General features: G+C 38.9%; 1 protein-coding gene across 9 annotated transcripts in view; it reads right to left on the minus strand.

Moving 5' to 3' along the window:
• The window catches only part of RALGAPA2 (Ral GTPase activating protein catalytic subunit alpha 2), a 324,605-nt gene that overhangs the window by 133,995 nt on the left and 168,864 nt on the right, over nucleotides 1–21,746 (minus strand). For all 9 annotated transcript variants that reach the window (XM_032351550.1, XM_032351548.1, XM_032351549.1 and 6 more), the window contains 3 exons: nucleotides 17,321–17,449; nucleotides 11,898–12,026; nucleotides 10,976–11,034 (listed from right to left, as the gene is read on the minus strand). In XM_032351550.1, the coding sequence (XP_032207441.1) occupies nucleotides 10,976–11,034; nucleotides 11,898–12,026; nucleotides 17,321–17,449 (317 nt within the window). The remainder of the gene's footprint in view (nucleotides 1–10,975; nucleotides 11,035–11,897; nucleotides 12,027–17,320; nucleotides 17,450–21,746) is intronic.

The following is a 21,746-nucleotide window of genomic DNA, read 5'->3' on the forward strand; positions in this document are numbered from 1 at the left end:
TTTAAGTTAGGATAGATGAAGTGCTTCAGAACACGTTTATTAAAAGCTCTTTGGAGACTATGTCACCTTCTAAGAAAATGCACTCAGGATCAGCGTGCAGCCCCCTTTACAAGGCATGCCTGGGCTTCTTGGATTCTCCAACAGCAACATTATACAGGAGTTACACACAATTCAAACCCTCAGCTTTCCTTACTGTACAGAACTATCTCCTCTTGCCTGATTCCTATACTGAGTCTTAGTCCAGAAACTGTACTTCATATTCTCAGCTTGCATTCAATGTCATGTATTCTGTATGCTTTCCAATTGCCTCATTATCTTCCCCAGCTTAACTCAGACTCTGATTGTTCAACCCACTAAAATCTAACTTGGAATTATACCCAATTATACCACTTTAAGAGACTCTCTTCCCTTACAGACTTGCATGTGTGTGTGTGTCTCTTTCTGTGTATATTAATACATACTCTTTTTTTTTTTTAAACAACCCATTAACCTATCTGTTAAATGTAATTTATTAAGGGCAAAGATCTCTCATTTCTTAGGAACACCTGCATTACTCTGTAACTATTAGCCTTGCACGATAGAAAACATTTGTGACCCATAAAATGGTTTCATAATGTGAACTACTCTCACTTGCCTTGAGTTTTAAAGCTGCACTAGCTTATAGCAGGTCTTCAATGCTATTTTATGCCTTTGAAATTTATCATTTAGCATCTGCCTATTCTGGCATTCTCAGGTATTCCTTTTGGCTTTGAGTTTCTGTCAGTTAAATTCTCTGTCCCAAATGTGTCCTTTGTGATCCCAAATGAGTTCTATCTCTCAAGATTTTTTTTTAGCTAATGGCAGCACCACCTTCACTCTCCTTTTTATACCAACACACCCTCTGGAGACTGTTTGCTACTCTGCCATCTCACACTTCTCCAGTTTATGTAACAGAAACTTAATATTTTTTCTTATGTTTTCTACATTATTATCACTTGTAATTATAACTAACTTCCCTCTTAATTATCTTCCATTTATTTGAAATCTTGGTCATATTTCTGCTTATCTGCCCTTGTGTGACCTCAATTTCATGTTTTATACATGGCTGATAAAGACTGAGCATATCACACACATTTCTATTCCATTTTTCACTCCACAGAAGTTTGGCTTTCTACAGTAAAGAAAAAGGTGGTGGTGGGGGAGGTATTCCCAAGACATGTTAAAGGTTTGGATGTGACAGGTAAGTGAAAAGGAGAAATCAAGGATTTTTTCCAAGTTTCTCGACTGAAAATCTGGGTAGATGATGGTGACCTTTATGGAGATGGAGTCTGAGGAACGGTCAGGGGAATCAAGGGTTCAGCTGTGGTCGTGTTAGCTTTGCATGTGTTAAGACATCCAAGCTGAGATACCAAGTAGGCAGCTTAATACATAAGCCTGAATATATACGGGATTCACAGAAGAGGCTAGGCAAATAAATTCAGCAGCATCAGTATCATAAATTCAGCAGTATTTAAGGTCTGGTTAGAATGAATAAGAGCACTAAGGAGAGTCAGAGAGAGAAGACGACCAGCCCTAAACCTCAAGTCACTCTAACACTCAGAGGTTAGGTGGAGGAGGGAGACAGAACAGGAGCAGCTGTGGTGACATAGGAATAAAATCAGAAGATTATATTCTAAGGAAATGGCATTGTTCAGGAAAAGGGTAAAGGCAGACTAATTTCAGAGTTAGTAAGACAAGTATGCAACATTAAAATTTCTAAGGCAACTTCTTAAAAAACTGAGAATCTATGACTTCTGCAAAAATAGAGATATTAAGTGGAATGTGAAAAAAATCATCTGAAAGAAAGAAAGGAAGGAAGGAAGAAAAGGAAAGGGGAAAAATAAAGGCAAGAATGGGGACAAAACAAGAGAATGCTGATAAGGAGCAATAACAAAACATAAAGGCAGATGGAAGAAATACATCCAAGTATGTCAGTTACTGCAGTAAATGGGAAATGAACTAAAGATTCAGTTATAAGATCAAGATCAGACAAGATAAATGTATAAAATAAAGAATGTACAATTTTTTCAAAGACATCTAAAGAGAAGAATATAGAAAGGTTTGGAACACTGAAAAAATAAAATAAAATTTAATTTAAAATAAAAAAATAAAAGGATGGAAAGTATTATTTACAAATATATTAATCAATATGAGACAAGTGGTTCTTAAGAGAAAAAAAAATCATCCTTAGAAGTAAATAGGATCACTATGTAAATTAACAGATATGATTCTCTATAGAGATTTGATAATTCTATAGTTTTATACTGCTAATAATATAGCTTCAAAGTATATAAACAAAGATTGACAGATACACAAGGAAAAATAAATCAATGCACCACAATAATGGGAGATTTTAACCTATTTTTCTCAGTAAATGACTAAGATGGTAAAAATATTAGAAACGATGTAAAATATCTGAAACACACTATTAAAAAAATTAATCAAATGGACATATCCAGAGCAGTACACCCAATTACTGAAGAAAGGGTAATATGCATGCTCTTCAAGACCACCCAGAGCATTTGCAGAAACTGACTATCTGCTGTGCTATAAAGCAAATCTCAACAATTTCAAAGACTGTCACTTGACAGACAACGTATTGGATTTGTGATTCCTTTAAGTCGTCAATAGCAAAAAGTTAAATAAAAATAACTATGTGTTTATAAATTAAATATATTTCTACATAAAGAAATATATGAAGGAATCAATGATGGAATCATAATGGAAATGGGGAAAAAAATCTGTAGTGAGAAAATACTACATATCAAAACGTACCAAACTCAGATGACGTAGGACCTAGAAATAAACATATGAACTTAAATGTTGACATTTGTAAAAGAGAAAGGCTGAATTAGTATGTGGAGTTAGTATACTGTTATGTTAATATATCAGAATTAACATGCTGATAAAAAGGAAAGGAATGAAGAATATGAAGAAAGAAAGGGAAAAGAGCAGAAAGTAGAAAATAAAAACAAATTAGAGGAAGAGGAGTCAAGGTAGCGGAGAAGTAGCAGGCTGAGACTACATCAGGTAGCAGGAGATCAGCTAGATAGCGTATCTAAAGATTGCAAACACCTACAAATCCAACGGGAGATCGAAGAGAAAGAAGAACAGCAATTCTAGAAACAGAAAATCAACCACTTTCTGAAAGGTAGGACTGGCGGAGAAGTGAATCTAAAGCGACGGGAAGATAGACTGCGGGGGGAGGGGCCGGCTCCCGGCAAGCGATGGAGCAACGGAGCACAAAATCAGGACTTTAAAAAGTCTGTTCCGCTGAGGGACATCGCTCCAGAGGCTAAACCGGGGTGAAGCCCATGTGGGGTCAGCATGGCCTCAGGTCCCGCAGGGTCACAGAAGGATCAGGGGTGTCTGAGTGTCACTGAGCTTGCAGGTATTAGAACGGAGAAGCCGGCTACAGAGACAGAGCAGAGGAGTGAGCTCTCAGCTCGGGGTTACCTTGAACCAGTCACAGGCTGGGTGAGCTCAGAGTGCAGCCGGAGGCCACGGAGACAGGAGTAATTGGGTGCTATTCTCTGAGGGCACACTGAGGAGGGGGTGCCCCTCTCAGCTCCTCCAGGCGGGAGACCAAAAGGCCGCCATATTCATTCCTGTCCTCCGGAACTCTACGGAAAGCATTCAGGGAAGAAAAGCTCCTGAAAGCAAATGGGAGCTGATTACTTAGCCCGGCTCCTGGTAAGGGCAGTGCAATTCCGCCTGGGGCAAAGAACAACAGGCCCCTCCCCCAGAAGATGAACAAGAAATCAGCCAGGACCAAGTTCACCTACCAAGGAGTGCAGGTTCAATACCAAGGAGAGCAGCGGAATTCCAAAGGAGGAGAAAGCAAAACACAGAACTCATGGCTTTCTCCCCATGGTTCTTTAGTCTTGCAGTTAATTTAATTTTTTTTTCTTCTTTTGCTAAATTGTTTTTAGCTTTTACCCTTTTCTTTTTAAACATTTTTTAACTAATTTATCTAATAAATATATTTTTTCTTTTTTATATTTTTTCTTTATTCGTTTTCTTTTTTAATTGTTTCTTTTTTTTTTTTTTTTTTTCCTGAACCTCTTTTTATCCCTTTTCTCCCCGCCATGATTTGGGATCTCTTCTGATTTGGTTAAAGCATATTTTCCTGGGGTCTTTGCCACCCTTTTAGTATTTTACTTGCTCCTGCATATACTCTAATCTGGACAAAATGACAAGGCGGAAAAATTCACCACAAAAAAAAGAACAAGAGGCAGTACTGAAGGCTAGGGACCTAATCAATAGAGACATTGGTAATATGTCAGATCTAGAGTTTAGAATGACAATTCTCAAGGTTCTAGCTGGGCTCGAAAAAGGCATGGAAGATATTAGAGAAACCCTCTCGGGAGATATAAAAGCCCTTTCTGGAGAAATAAAAGAACTAAAATCTAACCAAGTTGAAATCAAAAAAGCTATTAATGAGGTCCAATCAAAAATGGAGGCTCTCACTGCTAGGATAAATGAGGCAGAAGAAAGAATTAGCGCTATAGAAGACCAAATGACAGAGAATAAAGAAGCTGAGCAAAAGAGGGACAAACAGCTACTGGACCACAAGGGGAGAATTTGAGAGATAAGTGACACCATAAGACGAAACAACATTATAATAATTGGGATTCCAGAAGAAGAAAAAAGAGAGAGGGGAGCAGAAGGTATATTGGAGAGAATTATTAGAGAGAATTTCCCTAATATGGCAAAGGGAACAAGCATAAAAATCCAGGAGGTGCAGAGAACCCCCCTCAAAATCAACAAGAATAGGTCCACACCCCGTCACCTAATAATAAAATTTACAAGTCTTAGAGACAAAGAGAAAATCCTGAAAGCAGCCTGGGAAAAGAAGTCTGTAACATACACTGATAAAAATATTAGACTGGCAGCAGACTTACCCACAGAGACCTGGCAGGCCAGAAAGAGCTGGCATAATATATTCAGAGCACTAAACGAGAAAAACATGGAGTCAAGAATACTATATCCAGCTAGGCTATCATTGAAAATAGAAGGAGAGATAAAAAGTTTCCAGGACAAACACAAGCTGAAAGAATTTGTAAACACCAAACCAGCGCTACAGGAAATATCGAAAGGGGTCCTCTAAGCAAAGAGAGAGCCTAAAAGTAGTAGATCAGAAGGGAACAGAGAAAATATACAGGAATAGTCACCTTACAGGCAATACAATGGCACTAAATTCTTATCTCTCAATAGTTGCCCTAAATGTTAATGGGCTAAATGGCCCAATCAAAAGACACAGGGTATCAGAGTGGATTAAAAAAAAAAAAACAAACCATCTACATGTTGCCTACAAGAAGCTCATTTTAGATCCAAAGACACCTCCAGATTTAAAGTGAGGGGGTGGAAAACAATTTACCATGCTAATGGACATCAGAAGAAAGCAGGGGTGGCAATCCTTATATCAGATCAATTAGATTTTAAGCCAAAGACTATAATAAGAGATGAAGAAGGACACTATATCATTCTCAAAGAATCTGTCCAACAAGAAAATCTAACAATTTTAAATATCTATGCCCCTAACGTAGGAGCAGCCAACTATATAAACCAATTAATAACAAAATCAAAGAAAAACATCAACAATAATAATAGTAGGGGACTTTAACACTCCCCTCACTGAAATGGACAGATCATCCAAGCAAAAGATCAACAAGGAAATAAAGGCTTTAAATGACACACTAGACCAGATGGAAATCACAGATATATTCAGAACATTTCATCCCAAAGCAAAAGAATACACATTCTTCTCTAGTGCACATGGAACATTCTCCAAAAGAGATCACATCCTGGGTCCTAAAACAGGTCTCAACCGGTATCAAAAGATTGGGATCATTTCCTGCATATTTTCAGACCACAATATTCTGAAGCTAGAACTCAATCACAAGAGGAAATTTGGAAAGAACCCAAATACATGGAGACTAAACAGCATCCTTTTCAAGAATGAATGGATCAATCAGGAAATTAAAGAAGAACTGAAAAAATTCATGGAAACAAATGATAATGAAAACACAATGGTTCAAAATCTGTGGGACACAGCAAAGGCAGTCCTGAGAGGAAAATATATAGTGGTACAAGCCTTTCTCAAGAAACAAGAAAGGTCTCAAGTACACAACATAACCCTACACCTAAAGGAGCTGGAGAAAGAACAAGAAAGAAAGCCTAAACCCAGCAGGAGAAGAGAAATCATAAAGATCAGAGCAGAAATCAATGAAATAGAAACCAAAAAAACAATAAAGCAAATCAACGAAACTAGGAGCTGGTTCTTTGAAAGAATTAATAAGATTGATAAACCCCTGGCCTGACTTATCAAAAAGAAAAGAGAAAGGACCCAAATAAATAAAATCATGAAGGAAAGAGAAGAGATCACAACTAACACCAAAGAAATACAAACAATTATAAGAACATACTATGAGCAACTCTATGCAAACAAATTTGACAATCTGGAAGAAATGGATGCATTCCTAGGGACATACAGACTACCAAAACTGAACCAGGAAGAAATAGAAAACCTGAACAGACCCACAACCAGTTTGAAACAGTCATCAAAAATCTTCAAACAAACAAAAGCCCAGGGCCAAACGGATTCCCAGGGGAATTCTACCAAACATTTAAAAAAATTTTTTTTTTTAAATATTTTATTTATTTATTTGACAGACAGAGATCACAAGTAGGCAGAGAGGCACGCAGAGAGAGAGGAGGAAGCAGGCTCCCCGCCGAGCAGATAGCCCAATGCGGGGCTCGATCCCAGGACCCTGAGATCATGACCTGAGCCGAAGGCAGAGGCTTTAACCCACAGCCATCCAGGTGCCCCTCTACCAAACATTTCAAGAAGAACTAATTCCTGTTCTCCTGAAACTGTTCCAAAAAATAGAAATGGAAGGAAAACTTCCAAACTCATTTTATAAGGCCAGCATCACCTTGATCCCAAAACCAGACAAGGATCCCATTAAAAAAGAGAACTACAGACCAATATCCTTGATGAACACAGATGCGAAAATTCTCACCAAAATACTAGCCAATAGGATTCAACAGTACATTAAAAGGATTATTCACCACAACCAAGTGGGATTTATTCCAGGGCTGCAAGGTTGGTTCAACATCTGCAAATCAATGTGATACAACACATCAATAAAATAAAGAACAAGAACCATATGATACTCTCAATAGATGCTGAAAAAGCATTTGACAAAGTACAGCATCCCTTCCTGATCAAAACTCTTCAAAGTGTAGGGATAGAGGGCACATACCTCAATATCATCAAAGCCATCTATGAAAAACCCACTGCAAATGTCATTCTCAATGGAGAAAAACTAAAAGCTTTTCCGCTAAGGTCAGGAACACGGCAAGGATATCCATTATCACCACTACTATTCAACATAGTACTAGAAGTCCTATCCTTAGCTATCAGACAACAAAAGGAAATTAAAGGCATCCAAATCGGCAAAGAAGAAGTCAAACTATCACTCTTCACAGATGATACTATATGTGGAAAACCCAAAAGACTCCACTCCAAAACTGCTAGAACTTGTACAGGAATTCAGTAAAGTGTCAAGATATGAAATCAATGCACAGAAATCAGTTGCATTTCTCTACACCAACAAGACAGAAAAAAGAGAAATTAAGGCGTCAATCCCATTTACAATTGCATCCAAAACTATAAGATACCTAGGAATAAACCTAAGCAACAAGGCTAAGAATCTATACTCAGAAAACTTATAAAGTACTCATGAAAGAAATTGAGAAAGACACAAAGAAATGGAAAAATGTTCCATGCTCCTGGTTTGGAAGAACAAATATTGTGAAAATGTCTATGCTACCTAAGCAATCTACACATTTAATGCAATCTCTGTCAAAATACCATCCATTTTTTTTCAAAGAAATGGAACAAATAATCCTAAAATTTAAATGGAACCAGAAAAGACCCCGAATAGCCAAAGGAATATTGAAAAATGAAGCCAACGTTGGTGGCATCACAATTCCGGACTTCAAGCTCTATTACAAAGCTGTCATCATCAAGACAGCATGGTACTGGCACAAAAACAGACACATAGATCAATGGAACAGAATAGAGAGCCCAGAAATAGACCATCAACTCTATGGTCAACTAATCTTCAACAAAGCAGGAAAGAAAGTCCAATGGAAAAAAGACAGCCTCTTCAATAAATGGTGTTGGGAAAATTGGACAGCCACATGCAGAAAAATGAAATTGGAACATTTCCTTACACCACACATGAAAATAGACTCAAAATGGATGAAGGACCTCAATGTGAGAAAGTAATCCACCAAAATCCTTGAGGAGAACACAGGCAGTAACCTCTTCGACCTCAACCGCAGCAACATCTTCCTAGGAACATGGCCAAAGGCAAGGGAAGCAAGGGCAAAAATGAACTATTGGGATTTGATCAAGACCAAAAGCTTTTGCACAGCAAAGGAAACAGTTAACAAAACCAAAAGACAACTGACAGAATGGGAGAAGATATTTGCAAACGACATATCAGATAAAGGGCTAGTGTCCAAAATCTATAAAGAACTTAGCAAACTCAACACCCAAAGAACAAATAATCCAATCAAGAAATGGGCAGAGGACATGAACTGACATTTCTGCAAAGAAGACATCCACATGGCCAACAGACACATGAAAAAGTACTCTACATCACTCCGCGTCAGGGAAATACAAATCAAAACTACAGTAAGATACCACCTCACACCAGTCAGAATGGCTAAAATTAACAAGTCAGGAAATGATAGATGCTGGCGAGGATGGGGAGAAAGGGGAACCCTCCTACACTGTTGGTGGGAATGCAAGCTGGTGCAACCACTCTGGAAAACAACATGGAGGTTCCTCAAAATGTTGAAAATAGAACTACCCTATGACCCAGCAATTGCACTACTGGGTATTTACCCTAAAGATACAAACGTAGTGATCCGAAGGGGCACATGCACTCGAATATATAGCAGCAATGTCTACAATAGCCAAACTATGGAAGGAACCTAGATGTCCATCAACAGATGAATGGATAAAGAAGATGTGGTACAGATACACAATGGAATACTATGCAGCCATCAAAAGAAATGAAATCTTGCCATTTGCGACAATGTGGATGGAACTAGAGCATATCATGCTTAGTGAAATAAGTCAATCGGAGAAAGACAACTATCATATCTCCCTGATATGAGGAAGTAGAGATGCAACACGGGGGGTTAAGGGGGTAGGAGAAGAATAAATGAAATAAGATGGGATTGGGAGGGAGACAAACCATAAGTGATTTTTAATCTCACAAAACAAACTGAGAGTTGCTTAGGGGAGGAAGGTTGGGTGAGGGGGGTGGGATTATGGACACTGGGGAGGGTATGTGCTATAGTGAGTGCTGTGAAGTGTGTAAACCTGGCGATTCACAGACCTGTACCCCTGGGGATAAAAATATATTATATGTTTATAAAAAATAAAAAAATTAAAAAATTAAAAGGCAGACAAAAGAATGGGAGAAAAAAAAACAAATTAGAATAAAGAGGCTGAACGAAGACAAAAGTAAGTTCTTTGAAAAGTTGATAATCTTTGGCAAGACTAGTGGCAAAAATCAGAGAATACATAATAGGGTTTGGGATTAAGAAGTGCATATAGCTCTGGAGTGAAAGAAACATAAGGTAGCCAATTTTATTTCAGAACTTAGATGAAATGGACAAATTTCTGTAGAAGTTTAGTTTATCCAAGGTGTAAAAGAAAGGAAAAGAAAAGAAAGAAAGCCTTAATATTCCTAAAATCTTGTTAGAAAATAAGTCAATGGTTAACCTCTCATAAATAAATGACCAGACCTAGATAGTTTTACCATCGAGGTCTAAATACACAGGAGCATGAACTCTTAATTTTACAAAAATTCTTGCTGACTACAGAGAATGAAACAATACTTTAATCATTCTGTAAGAGTATCTAACCCTGAATTAAGCCTGATAAGAACTGGATTGGGAAAGAAAATTATAGGCCATAAATATAAATGCAACTTTCCTGAACAAAATATTAGCCAAATAAGATCTGGTCCTGTATAAACCAAGTTGAGTTTATCCCAAAATTTAAGGTTACTCTAATATGAACAAATTGATAGTCAATTTACAGCTTCTGGTAATGGGAAACCAGAAAGGTAGACTAAGCCATCCACAGAAGACCACTGAAAAAGTTAGTCAAAATACAAACTCCCCCCAAACAAAACAAAACAAAACAAAACAAAACAAAACAAAACCCCACAAGTCAGAAACCCTTAAAAATATCAAAAGAGCTGGAAAGGCAGTGATGGTTGGTAGGCTGCTAGAGAGATAGCAGGGCAGAGCTGATTCCTTGGAGGCAGCAAGCGACTGAGCTAGGCTTCTGGTGACTTTATGAGGTTGGAGGAGGAGGATGAGAAAGTGGTGTTGCCCTCTACCACTGCTCCCAGCTTTGGGCTTTACTTTGGAAGGCCAGGTATGCAATTTCTCATTATGCAGGTGGTCCAGAAAACCTCTATATTGTTAGCAGACTGCTAGCAAACTCAGATGCCCGGCAGAAGCAACCAAAATATTTTCAGACATTGCTAAATGTCTCCTGGGGTACAAAATCACCTCTGGTTGAGAATTACTAACCTTATGCATATACCAATTTTTATAAGTTTTTGGTTTATCCTTCTATTTTCTTCTTCATTAAAAAAATAACAGGGAATACCTGTATATATTCAAAATCTTTTCTCTTCTACAAAATGTAGCATGCTATAATCTGCATCTTACTGTTTTCACTGAATAGTGGCACACTCTAAAAAAATTAAGTAAAGCATTTTCTTGACATAATTCTTACTACACTTTTTAGTATCTGTACAAGTAATGCGGAAGAGTGTTTTTTTTAACATTAACTTTTTACATATAAATTTGTATCTTAAAATCCTAAAATAGTTTACCTTTAGTCAACATTTACCTTGCACATTCATTTGGTTCCTCTGTGGCATTCTTCAGTAAAATATTTATGAGGTAATGCTAAAAACACAAAATTAAGTAAAATAAAAACTTTGTTTAGTAGTTGGTTTCCCACATGTTTTGTGTTCCAGGCAGTCAGGAGCTACTGAAGGACCAGGGAACTCTGGAGAAGCTCCCAACAGAGAGAACCTGGGAGGCGGGGAAGGAAACAGGGCTTGAGGGAGCAGCCTGTAGTGGTCTCAGCCAGGACCTCCCTGGGCAAGTAAGCCAGCCTAGAGAAGAGGGTTTCTGGGCATGCAATAAAAACCTTGCAAAGCCACTGAGACTTCAGATAGGAAAAGCTCAGTTTTCTTTTACTTCAATTATATATTGTATACTAAATTATGTTATAATTATCTACCATAATTAGATAGATTGATTTTGAGATTTGAAAAGAATTTTTGTTTGCCCCAAAGTCAGTTAAGGGGGGGAACAAATGCTTACTTTTATTCTCTAAAGAACTAATAACTTGACATCTCAAATTATTAGTAGTGTTTAATCAGACTAACAATGGGACTGAATATTTGGCTAACCTTAATTATTTCTTATAAACTCATTTGATACACTAATGTGGCACAATTAAACCTAAAATTATTACAAAGGATGAATTGTTATATAATTACAATCCATAGGCATGGATAAACAGATCTAATAAAAAACACCAGAGGAACCCATCAGTTATAACTGTCATATGCTCTGAATCTAATACATTTAATCCCCCTAAAAGAGCCTTCTGGAAACAACAACAACTACTATTGAAAGATTTAAACAATAAAGCAGAACTTTCAGGGATAAGTAGATCACTGTATGATAATGGAAGAGGGGACCATATAGCTAGAATTATAAAATGCTAAACTTGAGATTCAATCAAATGCATGAGGTACCTTGACATCTTCAGTTCCTGTGATGACTTCCCTGACTTCCGGCACATACTGCAGTAAAGGGATCTCCCGGTAGGTATTTGGAAAGCAGACTAGAGAACCAAGAATGGTGAGAGCTTCTGAATGAGGTGTCTGCACACAAAGAAGTGAAAACATGCTTTACTTTTTCATGATTTTGAGAGGGAATCTTTACACTTACTATATCCGAGATAAGATATAATCAAACTATGCCAGGTTATTTTCCTCCAGGCGACCATTTAAGCAAGAGAGGTTTGTCTAGATGAAAAAGCAAATTTCCAAGAAATGGAAATTATCACTATACTTGTATAAAAAGCATTGTGAAAAGTGGTCTGCAGATGCATTCAGGGTCAGAAGAGCAAATGACTCAATCATGACTTTCACTTTTTGTTTTTATCTTTTTAGTCTTAATGTTCTTGACAAAGCAGGGTAAGTGATATCAACTTAATATTATTTTTGCTGTGAAGACAGTTAACAAAAATTCATAAGGAATAGGAGTTTGGGTTGAATTTCAAAAGGCAGAGAAAGAGAGCAGACACTATCCACCAAATTTCCCATCTCATCATGAATATTTTGCAAAGTAACATATAGTGTTTGATATATAGGGAGACACAAAATCACTTATTTGTCTATTATTGGAATTAGGTATAATTCTTACTACACGTTACTAGACTTCAATCTAGCCAACTTCACTAGATTTCAATCAAGCCAACACTTACTAGCAGCTATGATTAGCCAAGAATGGGCACCAGGATTACAAAGGTATTGCCACTCGCCCACCTACCCACCTGCCATCTACCCTTCTGTCTACTATTATCTAATAATTATAACAATAGCAGCTAACACTTACAGTGCTAGGCACTGTTCTAAATGCTATACAAGCACTGCCTCATAAAATACCCTCAACAATCCAATGAAGTAGATACTATTATCATTTCCACATTACAAGTGAGAAAACTGAGGCTCAGGGAAATTAAATGGCTTGTCAAGTGACAGACCCTGATTTGCACTGGGCCTGTTTTGTTAAGCACTTCTGGGTTTGAAATGAAAGCGAGTCTCCCTCCCCCAGGATATGGCGGTGTGGTGTGTGGGGTATGGGAGAAGAGGCAAAGAGCGGTGATATACCATTCGGTGATATGGCTGTGAGAACCAGAGTGGAAATGTTATGGGAGCCCAGAACATTCATGTTTAACCTCACTTCATTTTCATCAGCACACAGGTCCAAAAGACAATGTAAAACACAGAGATATTCTCTGGAACCCAAAATGTGGCAATAATTTGTTCTGCTCAGGATGGTTAGGGACACTAAGACAAACTGCTGCTAGAAGTCCCATAGTGCCAGGGGAGCCAGCCAGGCTGGCAGAGTGAGGGAGCGAGGTAAGAGGCGAGAGGCCAGTGCAGGCAGTGCGGATGGAAAAGGCAGAAGACCCAGGGGCACCCATGGACCTGTAAAAATTGCAGGTGCACAGGGCCCAGAGGCCATGCAGGTGTGCTGCAGGGAGTAGGGGAGCTCCAGGAGAAAAGCACTGGGACTCCCAGGTAGCAACCCCCACGCCACACGTGGCACAGTGCCCATCTCATTTTTTCCTCCAGGTGACCAGTAGTGCCATCAGAATGGAGCAGTAGTGTGGGGTGATGGATGCTCTCAGGAAGAGCAGAGTGTCAGTGCTCACTGAAGCTCAGTGCAGGCAAGAGTGACAGCAGCTCTGACTGTAGCCATGGCCATGGCATCAGGCATGAAGTCACTATATTCCTAATGATTTCTTTCATTTTTTAAAATACAAAGATTTGAAACCACTAAGGCAAAATGAAAATGTTAAGACTTGCCAAAGTTGGTCAGTGAGTACAGTATCTTGTTATGTGACTTTTACCACATAAAGCCTTGTGGTCACTGCCCAGGCCTTTCCTTATCTGACCTCTGGCCAGTGTCAGACGCAGGTGCTAGCTCTCTTGGGCCTGGGAACACTTTCACCATTTGGCCCTGGGACACCTTTCGTGGCTCCTACCTGAGGCGACCTAACAGTCTCCATGCTGGGATGCCTCATTTCCTCAGGATCCAAACTGTGATGCTGAGTATGGTCCTGTGCCCTCTTCTCTCCCAGATCTATACTCACTCCCAAAGGATATCCAGACACATGATTTCAATGCCTCCTACATGTTGGACTTTGGACTCCCCATCATTTCTCTGTAGACTAGACGCTCCCCCACCCTACCTCCGAAGTCCGGGTTTGTATGCGTGCCCCCTCAGGGGTCCAGAGGCATCTCACATGAGCTCCACCTGACCAGAGTCCCGCCCTTTCTGTGCAACACTACCCCACCTCCATCATTCTGTCCCCTCATCTGCTGCTTTCCTTTTCCTCAAGTTTTATGTTAAGAGGAATGAAAAGGGAAAGAGAGTATTACACTAAATACCAAACACCTGGATTCAAGATTTTACTACTCTTGCTTTATCTGTATGTTTCACTTTTTTCATTTCAGTATTTAAAAATCACTAAGAAGTTTCCACTTTCAATATTTTAAAGTGAATTCAAGACATTATGTCATCCCACCTCTATGGAACCCAGCATCCCCGCTTCCGGTTTTTTCTTTGCATACATTACTTTCTGACATGTTACATAGTTATTTTGTGTTTGCAACACCAAAAAAGATGGGGGTTAGATTGTTTTCAGCACTTTTCTATCCCAGTGGGTGCTCAATACGTATCTCAAGATAAGGGGTGGCTGCTGCTGTCCCCATTTATCTGACGAACATTGAGGGCCTTTCAGGTCTCTGCTTCAGCATCACTTCTCTGATGAAGACCTTTCTAATGCATGTCTTTCCCTTCACTTCTCACAAGCAGAATGAACCATTCCTCTGTTGCTGTCCTGCTGGGGTCTGGATGTGATTCTACTGTGGCTGTTAGAAACTTAGGCACAGATATTAACATTTAGTTTACCCCGCTGATTTGTTGAGGGTAGGGCCCCTGTCATACTCATCCAGGCCAAGTCCCAGCATGTAGTGGATCCACAGAAACTGTTTCTCAAACAGCCTTGCTTTGTCAGTCCTCTCTAAATGCTGCCCTTTATTCCCAGACAATCTTGGTTTAGACTTCACTGACATTGATTCCTTTCCCTGAGTGGCCTTAACAATTGTGTCATGTGCAAGACTGGCCTGAACTGTGGACTTTAATTTTTGAAATTTATTTTAAAACATTAATTTATGAGGGTGGGGAGGGGCAGAGGAGAAGGGAGAGGGCCAAGAGGACTCCAGGATGAGTGCAGAGCCCGATTTGGGGCTTGATTCCATAATCCTGAGATCATGACCTGAACCAAAACCAAGAGTCAGACACTTAACCAACTGAGTTACCCAGGTGCCCCTGAACTGCAGACTTTTAGATTGCATGCTAGACTATGTCACAAACAGATATAAAACATTAGATCTTAAACAAAATAAGGATTACACAGCTTTTTTCAATGAATGTGGTAAATCTAAATAATTTTTTGGTCTAAGCACCGAGCCTAAGGTGAGCCCCAATTTCCACACAGGAGAATGAGGCCTGGATGCCTAAGCATATTGCCTAGGGTAGAGAACCAGTACAGTACATGGCAACACTGGGATGGAACCCAGGTCTGACCCTACAGAGTTCCAGGGTCTAGCATGAGAAGGGAATTATATGTAATACATTATCTTATGGGCACATTACACTTTATCTGTTCCAGTGTTGATGGACATTTGGATTAACTCTAGTTTTTGGCTACTACAAAGGAAGTTTACTGAGCACAAGTTCCTGCCCATCTCTTGGAGACCTGTGTATGTATATATCTTTTCCCCGTTGCCTCAATGGGGCAGATCTGCACAGTGGGGATAATTCAAACTTGTAATTGACTTGTGTTAATAAAAAATTATGACTGAGTATGTGTGCCCCATTCACACACTTCTCATCTGTTCCCTTACAAGTTTAAATCTCAAGTTGAAACTAAGAGAGAAACTCAAAGTAATTCAGAGTTACAGCTCCTTCATATAACTCTCACTTCCACATGATCTTATTTTCTTTCTCTTTCTTTGAAAAGAAAAATTTTGGGAAGCTACTTTAATAGCTTATCTAGCCAAGAGATAAATTTTCAGAGAATGACTGGCATGCATGATATTATCTCTAGAAATGGTGCTGGCATTTTTACAGGAGACTCCAATAGTAAGTAAGGAAATCATCAATAAAGAAGTATGATTTTCCTTCCTGTATCCTATGAGTTTCTTCAATGCTAATCTAAATACTTAAAAATAAATTTGAAGGCTCTTTGAGAATGATTATCCTAAAATCATTTTTGGAAATAAAGAAGCATAAAAATTTGTCATATTCCTTACAAAAAAAAGTTGAACAAACTCAACATTTTTCTTCTTCCTTTTTTTCTACCTTTCTTTTCTTCTTTCATTCCTCCCTTTTGCTCCTGTCTTTGCTTTTTCTTTCCCTTCCCTTTGCTTTTTACTTTATCCTCACAAGAAGTTAGCACATGAAAATACCAGTGTGAAATATCAACTATACAAAGTAATAAAAAACAACTTAATTTAAAATCCGGGTTGTAGTTTGAATTTACTGTGCATCAGAGAAATAAGTGGAGTGAAAAAGTAACAATATGCCCCCCAAAATTTACATAGCTAGCTACTCATATTGATTTCAGTACAAGTCCCTGGTAAACAATAAAGCTAATTTCATTCACACCATTTGCAGAGGAAAACAAAGAGTCTGAACAGGTAACAGCTGTATAGAGCACAAAAGTGAGAGGCCCTTTAAATTGAAACGTAGAAGAGAGTGTTCTTTCAAAAGGCATTAACACATTGCCCTAAAAGTGGAGGTAAATGTGGAGACTGCAAATAATTTCTTTTTGCAGCCCTAAATGTTCACTTAGTCTACTTGATTATAATTTTTTAATACTAGAGTTTTGTCAGAGTTTTACTGCACATTAATAATATATACTCACTCTCTGCTTAAAATTTAAGTGTTCTAACATTTCCAACATTTCCAAAAATATTTTCTATTAAACTCTTAATAAGCAAGATAATTATTTGAAAAATTATTGATAATGTACACTTAAAATGCTCTCTTTACTACAGACGGCTCCTCTGTGCCACCATTTACTGGAAAATGCTAATAGACTTTAAGAGACAAGTCCTGCTTCTGACTGTGTAAATGTGCTGAAATATTAGTGAGGATATGATTTTTCACACTCTGGCCTTTTGATGAAACGCCTTCCCAATACCAGTGTGTCATCTTATCCTACAATTTCACACATCAGCTGCCAGGGCATCTACCCGAGAGCCCGGTTTCACATTGCACTAATGAGTCAACACCTGTTAAGAGTGGAGAAATCTGAACCTTGTTAGCGATTGTGAAGCCTCCTGGGAGTTTGGATGCTGAGCATTGTCATACTCACCGCCGGCGTGTCTGTACTAAGGACCCTGGCAGCGGCCGTGATGAAGTCCCCCACCAACATTGAGAAGCCAGGCAAACCCAGGGAGAAGAAGCGGGGTGGACAGTGCCTTATAATGGTGTTTAAGATATCCTAAAAGGGAAGATGAGAAAACCCAAGTGTAATTTTCAACAATGTAGTCAGCTCATTTGTACATATAGCCACTGTATGGTAATCTGAGAGAACAAAGGTCACAGAAATTTTTCAGTAAAAGGGGTACTGGGAGATGAGTTGGTTCAAGGCCTATTGTACCCACTTTACAGGTAAGAGAACAGACACTAAGTTGTAAGATTACATGCCCAAAATCTAAGACATGGCATTGGGACTACACACTCCTTCTGTTTTCCACCTTGTCTGAGCTCTTCAGACAAGCTATTGGAGTGTTGAGGCAGATACACAAATAAAGTCTACAAACATCTATCACTTCAGTATTTTTCAATTTTCAAAAGTTAAAGCACACTAATACATTAAAAAGTCTTCAAGTAGGCAAAGAGCTGGAAATTTTCACTCTTTAGATAACTCTGTGTTAAAACAATGGGACTGGAGTATGATCGGAGTCTAAGCTCAGGGAGCTGGTGTGGCTCTGGGTACAAGTGTGACTGTGAGGTCAAAGTGCAAATACAGCAGTTGCCTTTTACATGGGTGCAGCACAAAGACCACTGACTGCTTAGACACCTGGTGTTGCTGTGTCTGGAATGGCCCATCCTTAGTGGGTGGCAGGCCGGCGCCTGGCCGCCAGCTCTGCTGTGAGGCAGTCACCATGTTCCAGCCTGTGGCAAAGCAGGGCTCCACTACTGGACAGCGTTCTGCCACCCACAGCCAGGACACATCTCCACAGCCATCTGTGCAAGTGTGTGTGTGCATGGGGGATTAGTCAGAATACCACAAACTTCTTTTATGCAGTTCTAGGCCATGCACGTTAATCAAACATAATGAAGTACTAAACTTTATGTGTTTTGTAGTTATTCAACCTATAGTTAGTCGCAAAATTAAAAAAAAAAATCTGGTTTCTTTTCTCAGATTTCAGTGCGGCTATTTAAGAAACCCTTTAAAATAATCCTGGTTTAATTTGATTAAGTTAGAGCAAAGCAGTAGCAACATGCTAAATGATAACATGTTAAGACCTTTTAACAAAGGACTTTGGACAAAAATAACCTCATTTTGCAACCTGTAGTCTTGAAAGAGAATTTTTATGTGTTCACAATACATTATTTTTCCAAGACTTATTTTTTCCTTTACACAGTGGATTCATTCAGTTTCTACAAATTGTCTGTTTATATCCTTAAAATGACTGTACAGTGCTTACTCTTTTAGAGCTCGAATATGGTCAGTAGTTTAGCAAGTACTAATTTAAAGTTTTAGCATTTCAGCAGAATTTGCCCTATACCAACAATAAACAGGCAGATAGAGGAAGGAAGGTAGGAAGGAAAGAAAAACCTGAACCACACGTCTCCTAAGTTAATATTTAACCCTGCTTTAATCACGTCCTTTGATACACTTTAGGGTCCATATCAGCCAAAGTAAACATTCTAAGGGGCTCAGCAGATGGATGCTGCAGTTTAGAAAGTGTGTAGTAAACTCATGCTCCAAGAGTGGAACAAAAGATCCACCTTTTTCATAATTAAGCCTCTGATTAATGCCCTGGGCTCCTCACCACACACCTGTAATTACTCACAGAGGTACGCATTGTGCTGGGCCTTGTCTCGGAATATCAGGCATCAAGCTACCCAGCAGCAGATGGGAGCACATTTCTGTTGACATATGCTGCAGTGAAAGGATTCGTGCAAACCTGGCCAGCAAGGTAGCAGAATGCCATGCATCTGAAGATTAATAATGCAAACAACCATGATGTTAACTTTGTTATGTGTGTGCTAATTCCATCTGTTGAGATGAGGAACTAAGCTTTGAACCCTGTCAATTTTTAAAAATCTTGGGCATACTACTTAAATAAGCCATTTTCATCACTGGAATTTAGAGTTTTAACCTTTAAAAAATGCTTTTCTGGGACAAGTTTGTGGGAATTACGAACTGAATCCTTTAACAAGCTAAGGCTAGATCTGTACATGAAATCCATTTTGTTTCATAAGAAATCCATTTTGCTTCATTTATATGTATAAAGGTAATGCCCTGTAAAGGGGGCATTCACAAAAAATTACTAAGTTACCACTGATGCTAAAGACAGCAGAAATGCATGGAGCCGAGATAAAGTCACACGGCTCCCCAACCCCTGGATCCGGGCCAGTCACTTCAACGGAACCTGTTTCTATGGGCAAGAAGATTGGAAAGAGAGGGCAAAATAACAGATGGCTAGCCTACCCTACCCTGCCACCCACGTAAAACAGAGCCCTGAGGAGAAGCGGGGCCTGGGTAGCTGTCGCCAGTTAAAGGCAGCACTGGGGTAGGGGTAATGTGGGAGTCAAAGAGGGAACTATAAGGCCAGTCAGCCAAATTATGGCCATATGCCTACTTATTTTGCTTATCCACACTGAAAAGGGACAACCCAAAGATTCTATCTTTGTGATAACATGTTAAAATTAGGAATAATTGTATGGTACTCAAAAGAGAGCCATGCATATTCCCAACAGAGGGATATCCACTAAGGATATAAGGGTTCCACTCATTTCTAGGAGAATCTTTCTTTCACCCTCCTCTCCAAATGGTAAAATCACAGCTACCACTGGAATCACTGGAAAATAAAAATCTGGAGACTCTGAAACTTCCTACATTGTCTCCAGGGCTTCACGTATAGATAGAATAGGACAGTGCTTCCCAAATGTTAATTATTCATGTATGACCTCATGCCTTTTGCCATATCCATGTCCAAAGCAAGCATTATCTGCCTGTTTTTGAAAGCAAGTCACTTTTTTTTTTTTAACTTAAGTAAGATTATTCTGGAAAACTAGTATTCTGTGTCACAAATAGAATACAATAAGAGTAAGCCAAGGCTACTGCATTTTTGTTAAATAGTACAGCCTGAAAGAGGCTCCCCTTTATTTACTTATTTATTTGAAATAGAACACAAGCAGGGGTAACAGCAGAGGGAGAGGGAGAAGCAGGCTCCCTGCTGAGCAAGGAGCTGGATATGGGGCTTGATCCCAGCACCCTGGGATCATGACCTGAGCCTAAGACAGATGCGGGACTAACGGAGCCACCCAGGCATCCCGAGGCTCCCCTTGTTATGAAGGGTGGCTTTATCCTCAGGGTTGTGTGAGAGTTCTTTACCTACTCCAGTGGGCCTACCTGAGAGAGTTGCAGGGACTGCTGGAGGTGAGGAAAGGGGCCATCGTTCTTACGGGGTGACTAGATGCTGTTTAGTGCAACCTCCATTGTGATCACGGTTTGGAACTGCCCCTGTACTTAAACCCTGGCGTGATGAAAAGAGCTCTATATGTGACTGCGGGCAGATCTTGTCATGCCTAGGACTTCATGTTTCTCTTCCATTAAAGATGGATATGAGTCACACCTAATGGTATAGATGTGAACACATGTCTTTCTAAACTGGAAAGGGCCATACAAAAATAAACAGAGTAACAAATAAAAAACTTCCTTCAAAAAGGGAAAGACTCTGAAGGATTTTACTTTCTAGAATTTACTTCATAGGTTTACTTTGTAGAATTCGGTGGACTATTATTTTGCTGATATTCAAAAGAGCAAAAGATTTCAAAGGTGGCAAAAATAAACCTCTCAGATTACATTGTCCCAGATATCAAAAAACTCTTGAAATTAATGCTCTCAAGTAATATTCTTAGCAAAGCATTCTAGCCATTAGCTATAATGTATATCATTTCTAAGGCAAATAATAAAATAAAACCAGGAAAATGATATGTTTAGATTTTCTAGCTTTCATTCTTCTAAGGAGTTCTAGAATTTACCTGAAACAAGTGAGTCTGAGAGCAAAAATTAGCTTCTTTTTCCGTACTCTTGACAGACTAAAAACATTAAGCTAAACAAGAAGTCCAATGAAAAATGGACTCTAAAACAGGAATCAAGTTTATTCTTGAAAATTGACCAGTATAAGGCACAGACAAAACTCTTCCACACATTTTTGTTCAAAGGAAATAAAATTCATTCAGCAAAATGCTGACATATAGCAAAGAGACCACCAAAGTAGTATTTTTGTTCTGTTTTTGATTAAAAGTCCACATGAATGCTACACACTGAGTGTGAAAGTGGATTGTATGATGATAATTGTGAATTTGCAGCTTATCAAAAGATTCCGGCTTATGAGAAAGTAACTGGTGAGAACATCTGTCTCTTATCACCGATCTTACAAAAAATCAGGTAATTCAAATAGAGGCGTGTTGTTTCCTCTCCTCCAAAGCACCGTTCTATAAACACGAACTGCATTCAGCCTGGTAAATGAATCGCTTTAATTGAATGCTATGTACAC

Source organism: Mustela erminea, chromosome 7 (assembly GCF_009829155.1).
Source record: "Mustela erminea isolate mMusErm1 chromosome 7, mMusErm1.Pri, whole genome shotgun sequence".
NCBI lineage: Eukaryota > Metazoa > Chordata > Mammalia > Carnivora > Mustelidae > Mustela > Mustela erminea.